General features: G+C 45.8%; 1 protein-coding gene across 2 annotated transcripts in view; it reads right to left on the bottom strand.

Annotated features, from left to right (window-relative positions):
* Nucleotides 1–1,163: 1,163 nt before the first annotated feature.
* The window catches only part of SVOP (SV2 related protein), a 74,290-nt gene continuing 61,853 nt past the window's right edge, over nucleotides 1,164–13,600 (bottom strand). For both annotated transcript variants that reach the window (XM_059408628.1, XM_059408627.1), the window contains 5 exons: nucleotides 11,701–11,808; nucleotides 8,547–8,658; nucleotides 7,565–7,646; nucleotides 4,162–4,251; nucleotides 1,164–2,815 (listed from right to left, as the gene is read on the bottom strand). In XM_059408628.1, coding sequence (XP_059264611.1) covers nucleotides 2,609–2,815; nucleotides 4,162–4,251; nucleotides 7,565–7,646; nucleotides 8,547–8,658; nucleotides 11,701–11,808 — 599 coding nt within the window. In that variant the 3' untranslated portion in view covers nucleotides 1,164–2,608. The remainder of the gene's footprint in view (nucleotides 2,816–4,161; nucleotides 4,252–7,564; nucleotides 7,647–8,546; nucleotides 8,659–11,700; nucleotides 11,809–13,600) is intronic.

Here is a 13,600-nt window from a genome sequence, read left to right on the forward strand (position 1 = left end):
AACCTTCCTTAGAACGGCCTGACCCAGTGCTTGTTGTTAAATGAGAAATTAATATTCAAATGGGTAAACTATTATTATTGACTGCTTTTATTGTCATTTGCATCTCCCTGTTATCCCAAACTAATTTACTAGTAGCAACCAAGGGAGACTCTCGATCTCACCCTTCAAGGCTCTCTGTTACTTAACATTTGCCCCAAATAATGAATATCCATATTCATTTCAAAGTCTGTACCCAAGGTACTCTAATGTCATTGCCAACACATCTCACTTCTGTGTTGTAAGAATACTCACAATAAGGGAAAGAAATAAACCACATAGTCTTAGCTACATGACCATCTTCTATGTTTTCTGAAATCTTTCCTAACACTGAGAGAAACTGCTGACATTTCCATTAATGGAAACAGAAGCTTTTGAAAAGTTCGAAATTAGATACGAATGTCTTCAGCTAAAGACCTTGTGTAATTCAGAGCTTGGACAGTTTTGGTGGCAGCTCTTGTATCATTCAATAATACTAATTTTTTTCTAAGGGTAGGCAATCTAGAGGGCAAAGAGATTTAAACTTTCATTTTCTGAGAAGAGAAAGTCCTCAACTGCAAGCCTCTTTACCCTGGGGCCTGGAAAACATTCCTTCCCACCAAGCATTTCTGTTCCACTCCAGCCCCCAGCTCTGCCAGGTTATTTGAGGGGGAAGGGAGTGGACATACTCATCCGGCGTTGTCTGACTAGCTAGAAGGTGAAAGAAGGAAGGAAGGAAGGCAAGCTAAGTTTCTATTACCCAGAAGAGCTCAACAGGCCAGAAAGAATTAGAGCCATAGCCACCATGGCTCAAGGAAATGGGGGTGTTGGGGAGAGGTAGATCTGCTAAGCTGCTTCCTCTCTGGCTGCCTGGGCTGAGGGGACTATAGTCTATATTTTGGGAATGTGGGACTGTTTGCCATTGACCCAGGACCTGAACCTGGAAGAGTTATCCACCCATGCCATTGGAAGAAAGTATCTCCGACAGGCTCAAGGTCACAAAATTGACAGCCAATGGTGTGACTTGCCCAGCTTATTGGAAAGAGTATCATATTAAGGCATTGAGATTACCTTGAATAGATAAAGTTGGCAATTTGAACCATCACTAAGACATTGTGACACACAGACAAACTTCAAACTTTACAATGTCCATCACCAACATGTTTTAATAAGAGATGAACGTACACATTTGGCTTCCTCAAAATGTTGACTTCAAGCAGGCGTCTCCACGCAGAAGGTCAGTCTTCTCTGGCCTTTGATGGGATCCAGCAGCTTCCACCCTCCTGTTCTAGGTTCCCTGCCTTCAGGATGGGGAAAGGGCTCATGGAAACCAGATCCTGGAGGTGCATATTGTCTGCTGAGACAATGGCATCAGCCCTTCCTCCTGAGGCCAACCCCCAAACCAACTAACTGCCCTCTTTTCCTTTGCAAATGTACACATGTCACACATGTGGGCCCTCCCGGTCCTCCCCACTGATGGCAGAGAACTATTGCTGGACCCCCGGGAGCTGCCTCTATGCAAAGACCAAGCCGGCCCTTGACAGCAGGGGGAAACAAGAAACCAAGGGGCGGGCAAGGATTCCTGGTTCCCTGACCTTGCTGGGAGGGGGTGGTTGGTATAGAATTTTTTCCATTTCTCTGCCAGAGTAGCCAGTTACCCACCCCCAACATCCACAGCACTGAAACCTGAGTTAACTATTTTCTTTCTCCAAGAGTCACCAACCAGCCTGACCAACGAGGGGGTCAGAAAAGAAGCCCCTGGCATTGGCCTTTGTTGTTTCCAAACGGGAGGCCCCGGCTTTGGCTTTGGACTTTATCCTCACCTCCTCTGGCCTCAGTCCCCAATTCCTGGGGGAGGGGGAGGACGACAGCTCTCTGAGGTGGTCATCTGGTAGAAGCCCAGCCATCCCCACAGACCTGTAGATCTGCTGGATCCAGAGAGCAACTCCAGAGGGGACCAGGAGGGGACACGTGGCTCAAGTTCAAACACATGTCCATATGTCAGAGTCTCCGCTAATCAGGCCCTGGGGAGGCAGACCAAGGGACCTCTTTGGAGACAGCATCTCTCAGACCCAGGAAGAAGCTGTTCAGGCCACAGCCGGGTCACCTGCAATTTCAAAGAAGAAGACTCCGGGGCTGGGGATGGAGAAGAAACCTCCTGAACAGATCCCGTTGGCAGGTGTTGAGTCCCTCGAGGTGGGTCTCTACCGGGCCCTGGGCCTGGACTGTATCTACAGAGATGTGTGTGGGGTTGTTCACCAAGGGTTTGACTGGCTGACTCTGGGCGGCATCTGGTTGGCGACCGGTGAAACCGGCCACTCCTAATGTGGCAATTTTCCCCATGCAGGTCCACAGGTTATTAATAAACCTCCCCCCACACCTCCAGAGAAGCCCCCGGAGCAAATGCCTCCCCAGCCCCAGGGGGATCTCAGTGAATATGAGCAAACGGAGTCAAGACACAAAACCCTGTAGGTCCAGGTTGTCCTTTGGGGTGAGTTCTTGACGTGGGCTGTGAGGGTCAGCGCCCCAGCTGGGCTCCACAAGCTCCCTGCGCTCTATGGCCTCAAAGACCAACTCAGCCCTGCATCAGTCACTACTCCTGAGAGCCAGAGTTCGACCTGGTGACGCCTGTGCCATGCGTCCCTCGGCCGACCATCTCCTGGCCCCACTCCCGGTGGCTGGACTCCTGTAGTCCGCGGCCTTTGGTCTCGATGGGCAAGAAGCAGGAGGCCAGGGCGGCCAGGAGGCAGCAGCTGCTGTATACCGCCAGGGTCAGGTACACGGAAGATTCCAGCATGACCTGGGGGAGGGAGACATGGGCCCATGAGAGGGGATATTCAGGAAGTATGGATAATGCCAGGCCATCTTATAAGCCCTCTGTGGGATTACCCCATTCAGTTCAGTCCCCACGACTAAGAGCAAGGGAATTGTCCCCATTTTTCAGACAGAAAAACTGAGCCTCAGAGAGGGCCAAGCAGAATACTCCACTCACACAGACATGAAGGATGGGCCTGGGGTTTGAGCTCACACCCCATCAGGCTCAAGGGTCTATATTCCTTCAACTACACTCTCTCAGAGCAGTACCTCTGTTTACTTTCTAGCTTAACAGCAGAGCCAAACCCCATTTTCTCACCTGCAAAATGGGTAGGGCAGTATCTACCTCCTGAGGATAGGATACCCGAGAGGACTTGGCACGATACAGGCATGTGGCCGGCCCTCTGCTGCGGGTAATAGTGTCTCACAATGGCCACACACAGTGGCCCAAAACAGAGACACTTGGCTAAAACTTGTGGTGGAATTCTGTTTATGTGAAATATCCAGAACAGGTAAATTCATGCAAACGGAATGCACAGGGGGCGCCCATCTGGCTTGGTCAGTATGGCACGGGACTCTGGATCTCAGGGTTGTGAGTTCGAGCCTCACGTTGGGTGTAGAGCTTATTTTTTTAAAAAACTCACATTGGTGAGCTGTGGGAGAGGAGACACGGGGAGTGGCTACCTCACGGACATGGAGTTTTATTTGATGGGAATGTTTCGAAACTAGACTATGAAATGTGCTAAATGCCACTGGATTGTTCACTTTAACATGGTTAATTTTACATTCTGTGACTTTTACCTTGGTAAAAAAAAAAAAATGATAAAGACAGGAAAAAAAAAATGAATTGGCTATCAAAAAAGCAAAATGACTTCAAAATAAGATCCCTGGAAGTAGAGAGAAATGTTCCAAGACCTACCAGGGGCTACAAAATTCTGCAAATACACACGATCATGCAACTCAGAAACCAGGGCCTGAGACATGTTTCCCACCAAATGATGTTGTTTTCAATAGTTTGTTTTCATCTTACTTGTTCTAATCCAATTAGTTTTTGGCCAAATCCTATGGCACCCCCAGGGTCTTCTGGGGTCTCGGATCTAAGTCCCAGCTTCTCTGCTTCCTAGCTGTTTGACCTTGGACGAGTCTCTTTACCTTTTTGAGCTTATTTTCTCATTTGCAAGCGATATGACTCCTTTCATAGGATGGTTGTTAGGTAAGAGAAGGTGGTGCACACCACTGTGGGCTCTGCAGAAGGCTCAGCGTAGAGGAGCTGCTTACCATGCTTTGGCTTTTGTCATGCCTCACCCCCTGGTATTTGAGGGTGACACCCACCTGAGCAATGAAAGGAGTAATGAGAGCACCCACTCTTGCCATGCCGCTGCAGGTGCCCAGGCCCAGCGCTCGAGTCGCTGTGGGATAGACCTGAAACACAGGCATCCATGTGCTGTTGAGAAAATGTAGGATCCTCCCTCCTCTCTAGCTCAGGAGTGATGGGACTGCCCCCCATGGGCAGGCCTGAAGTTAGCGTGAACCACACAGGTGTTGGTAACCACTTCAAGGGGTGGGAGACCAGGTGGGGAGTCTCATCTCAAGGGGGATAGGAAGTTCAACTGAGAAAGAAGGCAAGAGACCAAGCTGTGGATGGGAACCCAGTGAGGGGGTCCTCCCTGCCCTGGGAATTTCCCCCAAAGCTCCACCAGGAACTGGCGCACATTCAGAATCCAGACCCTACCCCACCTGCCTCTTTTCGTTCATTCACTCTGAAGGGTTGTGAGCTGCATTTCATAAAGACAGAGGTAGAAATGTTTACACGGTGTCTCAGTTTGTCACCGAGGGGCCCCCGTGCCTAGCTCTCCCTTGGGCAAAGTGAGATGTCACTGCACATCTTCCAGGCCAAGGGAACTAAAAAGTAGGCACGTCTTCTCCACTCCCTTTCCCAGTCTGCTGGCTTGAAGGAGGACTCAAGGCCTCCGAGGCCCTGTGGTAAGATTTCTCAACCTTAGTGCTAGGGACATTTGGGGATGGGTCCTTCTTCATGGTGGGAGCTATCCTATACATTACAGGATGTTTGACACACCCCTGACCTCTACCCACTAGATGCCTGTAGCACCTTCTGCACTGCTCTCCCGAGTTGTGACAACCCAAAATACCCACAGGCATTGTAAATGTCCCCTGGGGGAGGGGCAAAATCACCCTTGATTAACAATTACTGGATGAGGAATTGGCAAGATGCAAAGAGCTTGGGTCCCTGAATCATACTGTGGAAGTGAAAGCACACCCATATTGGCCTGTTTCATTAGTGAGAAACTTCTGTTGTGTCAGTACATTGCACTTGGGGTATCTTTTGTTACAGCAGCTAGCACACCTCTAACAAGTACAGTCCTCAGTGTTGGAAGCTCAGGAAGAATGAATATACAGGGAAAAGCAAAGCTCATGCAGGATCCCAACACTCAGAAGTAACCATTGTCACATTTCCCTGTATATCCTTCTAGATTTTTCTATGACTGTAGATACATTGACATTCATTCATTTATTTATTCACTCAACAAATACTTTTGAGTGCATACCATATGATATTTTAATTCACCCAATGATACAGCAATATAGAAATAAATTCTCCTTATCAGAAATTAAGACACCTGAACTCCCTTTGACCCAGAACCTGTCCAGGTTTTCCTATATTCTTCAGGGGTCCCGACTATTATGAAGTTTGGATGGTATCCATCCAGATGCATTAAACATATGTGTATACAAAATATAGCATTATTTTCAAAATATAAATGGTGTCATATCATACTCACAGTCCAACTTGCTTTATCCATTCAGCATTATGTCTTAAAGTCCTATGGACAGCAGTATATAGACGTTTACCTCATTTTCTTTCACTGCTGCAATTATATTCCGTGATGGATAATACAGATTGATAGACGTTGGATTAAATGAGGGACACAGGCACTGACCAGCAAAAGCAAGTCAGGGGAGGGGGAGATCTGGGAGGCCTCCTTGGAGGAGGCAGGATTGGTGATAGGCCTGAGGTGGGGTGGAGGGAGCAGGGTTCAGGATGATGACTCAGAGTGAGGGCTCTGGAGTGTTGTGGGGATGAGGGATAATCTAGACACCCTCCTTCTCCTGGCACAGCATCTGTTACATAATATTCTCCTCCTTCTTTTGCTCCTCTCTAAAATAAGGTGAAATAAAATATAATAGGTATAAAAAAAATTAACCCATAATCCCTGACTGTGGGAAATTAGAACTTCTCAGGCTCTGCTGTGTGAAGTGTAAATTCGTGCCACATTTTAGGGGGTGAGCTTTCAATTCCACTTAATGTTTATAGGCTTTAAACTCAGCAACTCCACCTTGACATTTATTCTAAGGGAAGCACACACATGCACATGACTATATAAAGCTGTTCACCTTGGTATTGTTTGTGATAGTGAAAAGTTGTAAAAAAATCCAAATATCTGTTAGTATGAGAATTATTATAAAATTATGATTTGCCCACACTATACTATATAGTATGGTAAAATGTAAAATATATATGCATATATGTACCATATAGTATAATATAGTATACAATATAAAGTATATATACTGTTTAGTGAAGTATATATATATAATATATATAAAGTATATACCCATAGTATATACCACGGGTATATACTATGTGTAACATATATACATATATATAGTGAAGTATATAAACATAGTATATATAAAATATAGCATAATAAAAGAGTATATAATATACACTTATATACTGTATAGGAGTAAAGGGATAGCATATAATATATATGTATATACTATATAGTGTACTGTATAGTATGTAGTATACATTAGTATATTATATGTAGGATATACCATATATAGTATATACTGTTTACTTCACAGCATAGTAGAGCAAGGGTTGGAAACAACAAAGTAGATCCACGTGTCTTGTGCGCACTGTCTTCAATCTTCTCCTCCAAATTCCCTACCTCATTCCCTGCCCTGGGCCTGGCCTATGTGGATCTTTAAGGGCTCCTGGCCCTCTGGCTTCTGGTTGGGAAGATGGGAGCCCCAGTGGGAGATGGGAAGGAGGTAGAAGAGAGAGAGGTCTGGGTATTTATTCTCCTGCTCCTTCCCTTCCAGGTTGCCTCAGGCCACATGTGTCCCTCAACTAAGGACCACAACTTCTCTCTACATCTCTTTCCTGGAACTCTGGAACACTCCCCTCTCCTCATCCCACTGGCCTCGGGTGACAGCTGTGTCCCCAGCCACCTCCACCCCCATTGCAAGCTCTGGGGCACTGCTTTATTGTTTTTTTGTTTCCCTAAGTCTTGTCCCACACCATTGTAATTAGTTTCTTTATTAAGAAATAGTTGTTCATTTCCCCAGTTCGGTACCTGCACTAACATAAATCAGTATGTGCCTAGAAAACACTGAACTATTCAGAAAGGTGGTGTCTAGGAAGGGGGACCATGGGGCCCTTTAATTTTTGGTTTTATGCAGTTCGATACCATTTGGAACTTTTACATTGGACATCAGCTTTTATAAGAAGCAAAAAAAAAAAAAAAAAAAGAAAGAAAAAAACAAAAAACAAAACAATTGGAAGATAGCCTGCAGGAATGAAGAGCTTCACAGTCACTACTCAGACAGACTCCTGGACAAATCCCATTCTGAGGAGCCCAGGCTGGGTGTTTCTGGAGGCAGAGCTCACTCCTTCCCCTTCCCAGCTGTTCCCAGGCACCCCTCTTACCTCAGGTGTGTAAACATAGGCTGCCTGGAAGCCTCCAGAAATAAACGCTCTTGCAATGAAGAGTAGCAGAGTGAGCATGTTTCTAGGGAGAGAAATAAAAAAAGAAGATGAGCACTTTTTTTTTTTTCTTTCCCTGTCAGCTTGTTTCAGCAAAGTCCTATCTGCCCAGGCAGAATTTATAACCTAGAAATTGGTACAGCCCAGCCCCACCCAACACATCCACACAGACACACAATCCTGGTGCCTTCTCGAAAGTCTGCCTTTATAAGTTTATTGTTCTCTGAAGTTCCGGGCTAAGAGCTGCAAACATCTGTGGTGCCCAGGTTGGTTGCAAGGTCAGAGAGAAGTGATACAAATCATTGAAAACCTAGATGGGACCTGATAGAGTCAGGAGCCAGCTGAGCCAGGGACAGTAAACTTCTATGCAGTATTTTTAGGATAATCCTGGTCCCCGACCCCCTGTTCCGTGGTTCCCCAAAATGCCTAAGAACATCAACATGTCAGGGTCTAAGCTTCCTCTCCAGACCTTCCGCACAGTCCTCATCAGCTTTGGTCTGGGGCCTCTCTGAGGTCAAGAGAGACACAAGCCCCTTCCATATTTTGAAGTCCTTGATAGATGGAAAAATAAAGAAATGCCAGAAAAGGGATTATACAACAGGACCTTGAAGTATTTCCCTTAAACAAAGGAATGCTTTTAAACCATACATAAATAGTTGTACCCATGATCTCACTGGGAGACAATGTCAAAAGTCTAAATGTGACGGTGTTGGAGCAAAACCTCCCAGCCCTACCCCCTTCAGAGGCCCCAAATTGAGTCTGATCTTGTGGTCAAGAGTCTCAGTCCCAGTGAGGGGCTGGGGCAGGGGGTGATCTCTCAGATCACTGACAGGAGTGCAGCCCACAGCTTACAGGCCCAAAGAGCCACTGACTATGACCTGAGACGTGAGCCTGCTGGTCGGAGAGAGCCGGTCTCTTGACCCACCTTCCAACACAGATGAACAGCAGGAGGCTGCAGAGGGAGAAGATGACAAAGCACAGGGCCATGGTCTTCTTGCGGCCCAGGCGATCGATGATCCACAGAGTCACAAGGACACCTGGGAGAGAGCAGGGACACTATAGCAGGCAGCTTCCAATATGGCGCCCAGCACCCCCTACCTCCTGGTATTCACACCCCATAGAATTCCCTGCCCCTGGAGCGCCTGGCTGGTTCAGTGTTGGTGAAGCCTCTGCCTTCGGCTCAGGTCATGATCTCAGGGTCCTGGGATCAAGCCCTGCAATCAGGCTCTCTGCTTAGCAGGGAGCCTGCTTCCCCCCTTCTCTCTGCCTGCCTCTCTGCCTACTTGTGATCTCTCTCTGTAAAATAAATAAATAAAATCCTAAAAGAATTCCCTGCCCCTGAGAGCAGGCTGGACCTAGGGAGTCTCTTCTAAAGACTAGAATACAGAAAAACACTAGAGGTCACTTCTGAGATGAAGTTATAAAAGAATGTGGCTTCTGTTTTCCTAGCATTCTCTGTCCCCCTGACTCTTCTTAGGCAGTGGCCTATAAGTGGCCTCTGGCCAACAGCCAGTGAGGAACTGAGGTCCTCAGGCCAACAGCCCTTGGAGGCATTGAATCTTGCCAGCAAGCACGTGAGTGAGCGTGGAAACAGACCCTGCTCCCGCTGAACTTCCAGATGTGACTACGAATGTTGGGCCAACACCGCCATTGTCATCTTGTCGGTTACGCCAAAGCAGAGGACCCAGCTAGGCTATGCCCAGCTTCCTGATCCACAGAAACTGTGAGTAATAAATATGTTATTTGAAGCCACTAAAATATGGGATAATTTGTTGCATAGCAACAGATAATGAAATAGGCGTCAAGGGATGTAGGGTTCATTGGATCCAGGCACGGGACACCAGGGATGGGAATCAGACCTGTCTCTGACTTCTCCTGTGGTCTTGGGTTTGTCCCTTGCCTTTTCAGAGCCTTAGTTACTTCACTGGTAAAATGGGGCTCAATAAAATAAGACTCCCTACTTCAGTAGAGGCAGTATAGTATGGTGGTTTTTATTAATAATAATTAACTCTGGGCTCAACACTTTTGCATCTATTATCTTGCTTAATCATCAAAAGCAACCCCCTAAAATAAATGCTGTTAATTTCCCACACTTCTTCAGTCAAAAAATTAAGTGGAACTAATTTTTAAATTAAATTAAACTTTTTAATAAATTAAAAAGGAACTATTCTAGGAGCCTCGGAATGTGTCAGGGAACAGACACAACAAATCATAAATGTAATAAAAAAGAATATCTGAGTTTCAGAAAGACAACATCATGAAAATTGTTGGAAAATCATGGTGAGTGCCCAAAGTCATGGAAATGGTTGTTGGCAACGTGGTGTCTAATTCCATGTCCCTAGTCTTACCCACTGAGCCATATAGGGGAAGGGTTTTAAGAAAAAGATAGACAGGATCATACAGGAATGAAGACTCTGGGCTCTGGGGTGGGATCCCAACTCTTAGCTCTGCCAGGTGAAGGACACTGAGTGTTTTAGCTGAGCTCTCCCAGAAGCAGACCGTGGACAAGTCTTCCAGAAGCAGACCGTGGACAAGGGTCCAAGTACAAGTGTTTACTTGAGAGGTAACCCAAAGAAGCACCAGTGGGAGGGTAGGAGAGCAAGATAGGGAAGGGAAGGCAAGAGAGCCTGTCAAGACAGTTACCACTGTGGGCAGTTACTCTCAGATTCCACTGGGAGTTCTGGGACCCAGTGTGGAAAATGTGTCTTAGCATTCTCCTGCCTAAGGAGTGAGGAAGCTGGGGTATTTGTACACCACTAACTCCTGCATTTATTATTCAAAGGCAGCTCCCAGGTTTTAACTCCTTGGCACTCTCAACTCCCTGGGGTGCTTTTAGATTCCGAGGCTTTCCATTCCTCTTGATTTAGCCCTCAGGCACAAAGATACAGAGACTGGCACCTGAAAGTTTAGGAATAGTTTTTGCTACCCCTTTCTATGCCTTAGTTTTTTCAGTTGTAAAATGGGGGATAATCATGTACTTCACAGGACGAAATGAGATATATCTATAAAACACTGAGCATAGAACCAAACATACACTCATTGTATAGAGAATAGAACCAAATATACACTCATTTGTTGAGTAAGCACTCAATAAATACTAAATACTACCCTTGTTGTAATAATTACTTGGTTTCTTAAAGGGAAAAGATAGATCACCTTCACTCTATGTGCAACTTTGGATTTTTTTATGCCCCACTGATCCTTCCAGTGTGAGTGCTGATGGGGGACAATTCTCCATGGGTCTCTTGTATTTCTTGCATGCAGAAGCAATTTGTTCCAGGAAGCCTTTGTTCCAGGCTGTCCTTTCATTTGGATAGTCAACAACCTTGGAAGAGAGAGATACTGTCTCCTTCCAGAGCAAAGGGCAGGTCTGTTTACTGTCCAATATAATAAAGATGATGCCTCTCTCTGGACAAAAGCTGGGCAGATTTCTGGGAACCCACTACAGAAGATTTGATTTCCCCAAGCCTGGGATGCCTCAGGGAAGCAAAGTGAAAAGGGGATTGAGAAATATGTTGGGAAGGCAAGGAAAACTGGAATACAGGGTCAAAAATATAGGGAGTAGTAGATCAATCAGATACCTGGAAGGGAATACTCAGGTAATTCCTCAGGGAGCGACCATCATCCATTATCAGCATTTGCATGCATTTGGGTGAGCTAGTTCTTGTCGTAGGACAAGAGTTAGAGCCCAATAGCTGTACCCACTACTTCATTGCATGTGCAGCATCCACCTGGACCCTTTGTCATCATCCCTGTGAGATTTGGGAGCAAGGGGAGCTGACACTAATATACCCCTCCTGTTGCTTGCTGTGCCATGCATAGTAGCCTTTGTTTCTGACCCAGGAGTCTTGTGTCTTCTGCCAATGGATGCGACAATGGACGGCTTAATTTGCTAGCCTTCAAGAAGAGGAGCCTTCAGAGTTCTTGTCAACTTGTAGCTAAGTGTTGAAAAAAAACAATCTCCAGCTCCCCTGGAAAGGGGATTTGCTTCCAGACAGCACCAGCTGGAACCACCACAGGACCAGCTGCCGCGTTCACAGGCTTGGCTGCCCCGGCCCCACCTTGCACAGGTTCCTCACCTGGGAACTCAGAGAGGGTCGTCCACAGCAGGTCCATGTAATCCTCCTCACTCAGGTACTCACAGGCCAGGCTGCATTTTGCTTCCACTGCCTTCTTCTGGCTGGAGACTGGGAGGTGGGAGATGGGAGAAAGAAGAGCCATGTATAGAACCTTGAATCATACCCTCCTGCTCCCGCACCTCCTTCCCTGGGTATGTTTCCACGGGATACCATGGAAAGATCCCAGGCTCTGGAGTCAGACAGATTCAGGTCTGAACCCCAACCAGCAGAGCTCAGCTTTAATCTCTCTGAGTCTCAGTTTCTTCATAAACCTGGAGCTAATAAAACCACTGGGTAAAGTAGTTGGGAGCCTGAACTCAGCCTGTGCATATGAATGTACTTAGCCCAAAGCTGGCACATACCAGGTGTTTTTGTGGCAGACAGACTCTAGGTGGCAGACAAACTCCAGGGAGGCCTCTATGATCCCCACCTATATTATCTGGCCATTCCTTGATCCCACCTTCAATCTCTCTCCTTTGCTCTGCTCTCTCCATCTCTCTCCCTTGACCAGCTACACTGGTCTTCTTGCTGTTCCTTCAACACCCCTGCCTCAGGACCTTTGCACTGGCTGCTGCCTCTTCCTGGATTGCTCGTTATATATCCCTATGACTAATCTCACATTGTTCATGTCTTTTTTTTTTTTTTTCATGTCTTTCTTTAAATCTCACTTCATGGAAGCCATTCTGACCACTCCATTTAAAAATTCAACTTAATCACTGCCCCTTATTCTGCCTCACATTTCTGACCTCCCTTATCCTGCTTCACTATCTTTTTTCCCCATACATTTGTTAAGAAATAGCATGAAAGACTTTGAAATGGGCAAAATGCTTTGTCTGGTGCACCCTTACAAGTTGTATCAACTTTCATTATCTGTGAGCTATGCACATTATAGAATATTGACATTAATGCAAATGATTCTTGTCCATCAAAATGAAAATTGCATTCTAACCAGTTTTGCCCTCATTGTAAAGGCTTTTCAGGATTTCTGATTGCCTACATACATGTATTCTTTTGTATTCTCCTTTGAACTAGTTGAAACCTCTTCCAGCCATTAGGAGACAATTCTCCATGAGTTGCTCACATTTCTGCATGTTTTATAAGCAAAGACACTAAAGGTCTTTGTTCTGAACTATCTTTTCAAGGATCTTGGTTCAACCAACAACTTTGACAGGAAGTGTCTACCTTTGGAGCAAGGGGCAGGTTTGCTTATAGCCTTCGATGACATAGTGTCTCCCCACAAGGCAAGAACAGGCTTGACCTGCTTTAAACCTTTACCATCCAGTAGAAGAGAGCGAGGTGCCCTAAGGTCTGAGATGCTCTCTTATAACATAATTCAGCTTCTGCAGCTGTGGTCTCCCCTCTTCACATCACCCTCTGGGAACAGGAGCTCCTTGCTGGTGTAAGGAAGTACTGATACTTCAGCCACTGCTATTATTATGAGTAACAAAGTCCTTTGTCTCTGCCCCAGGAGTGTTGTGTGTCTTTTGCAGGCATCTGTGGAAGCTATGGAAGGCTAAATCATTAGCTTATAAAGAGATAAATCCTTGGGCTTTTCACAGTTCTTAACTGGTTCATTCAGTAATTGAGGAGTTAAATAAAATAAAATCTTTGACATCTGTTCATTGCATATTTGAAGGAGAGGCAGGAGTTTACCTTTTCTTAATTTTTTTCTTTGATGCACCTATCACCTTCCAACACACTATGTTATTTACTTACTTATTATGTTACTTTCCCTCTTTTTCTGTTTCCCCACCAAAACATGAGCTTACACGGTAGGGACATGTGTCCTTTGTGTTCACTGATATAGCCCAACACCTAGATCAGCATATAGAAAATATCAAATGAATGACTTGTCCAAGGT

The sequence above is a fragment of the Mustela nigripes genome, chromosome 8, assembly GCF_022355385.1.
Source record: "Mustela nigripes isolate SB6536 chromosome 8, MUSNIG.SB6536, whole genome shotgun sequence".
NCBI lineage: Eukaryota > Metazoa > Chordata > Mammalia > Carnivora > Mustelidae > Mustela > Mustela nigripes.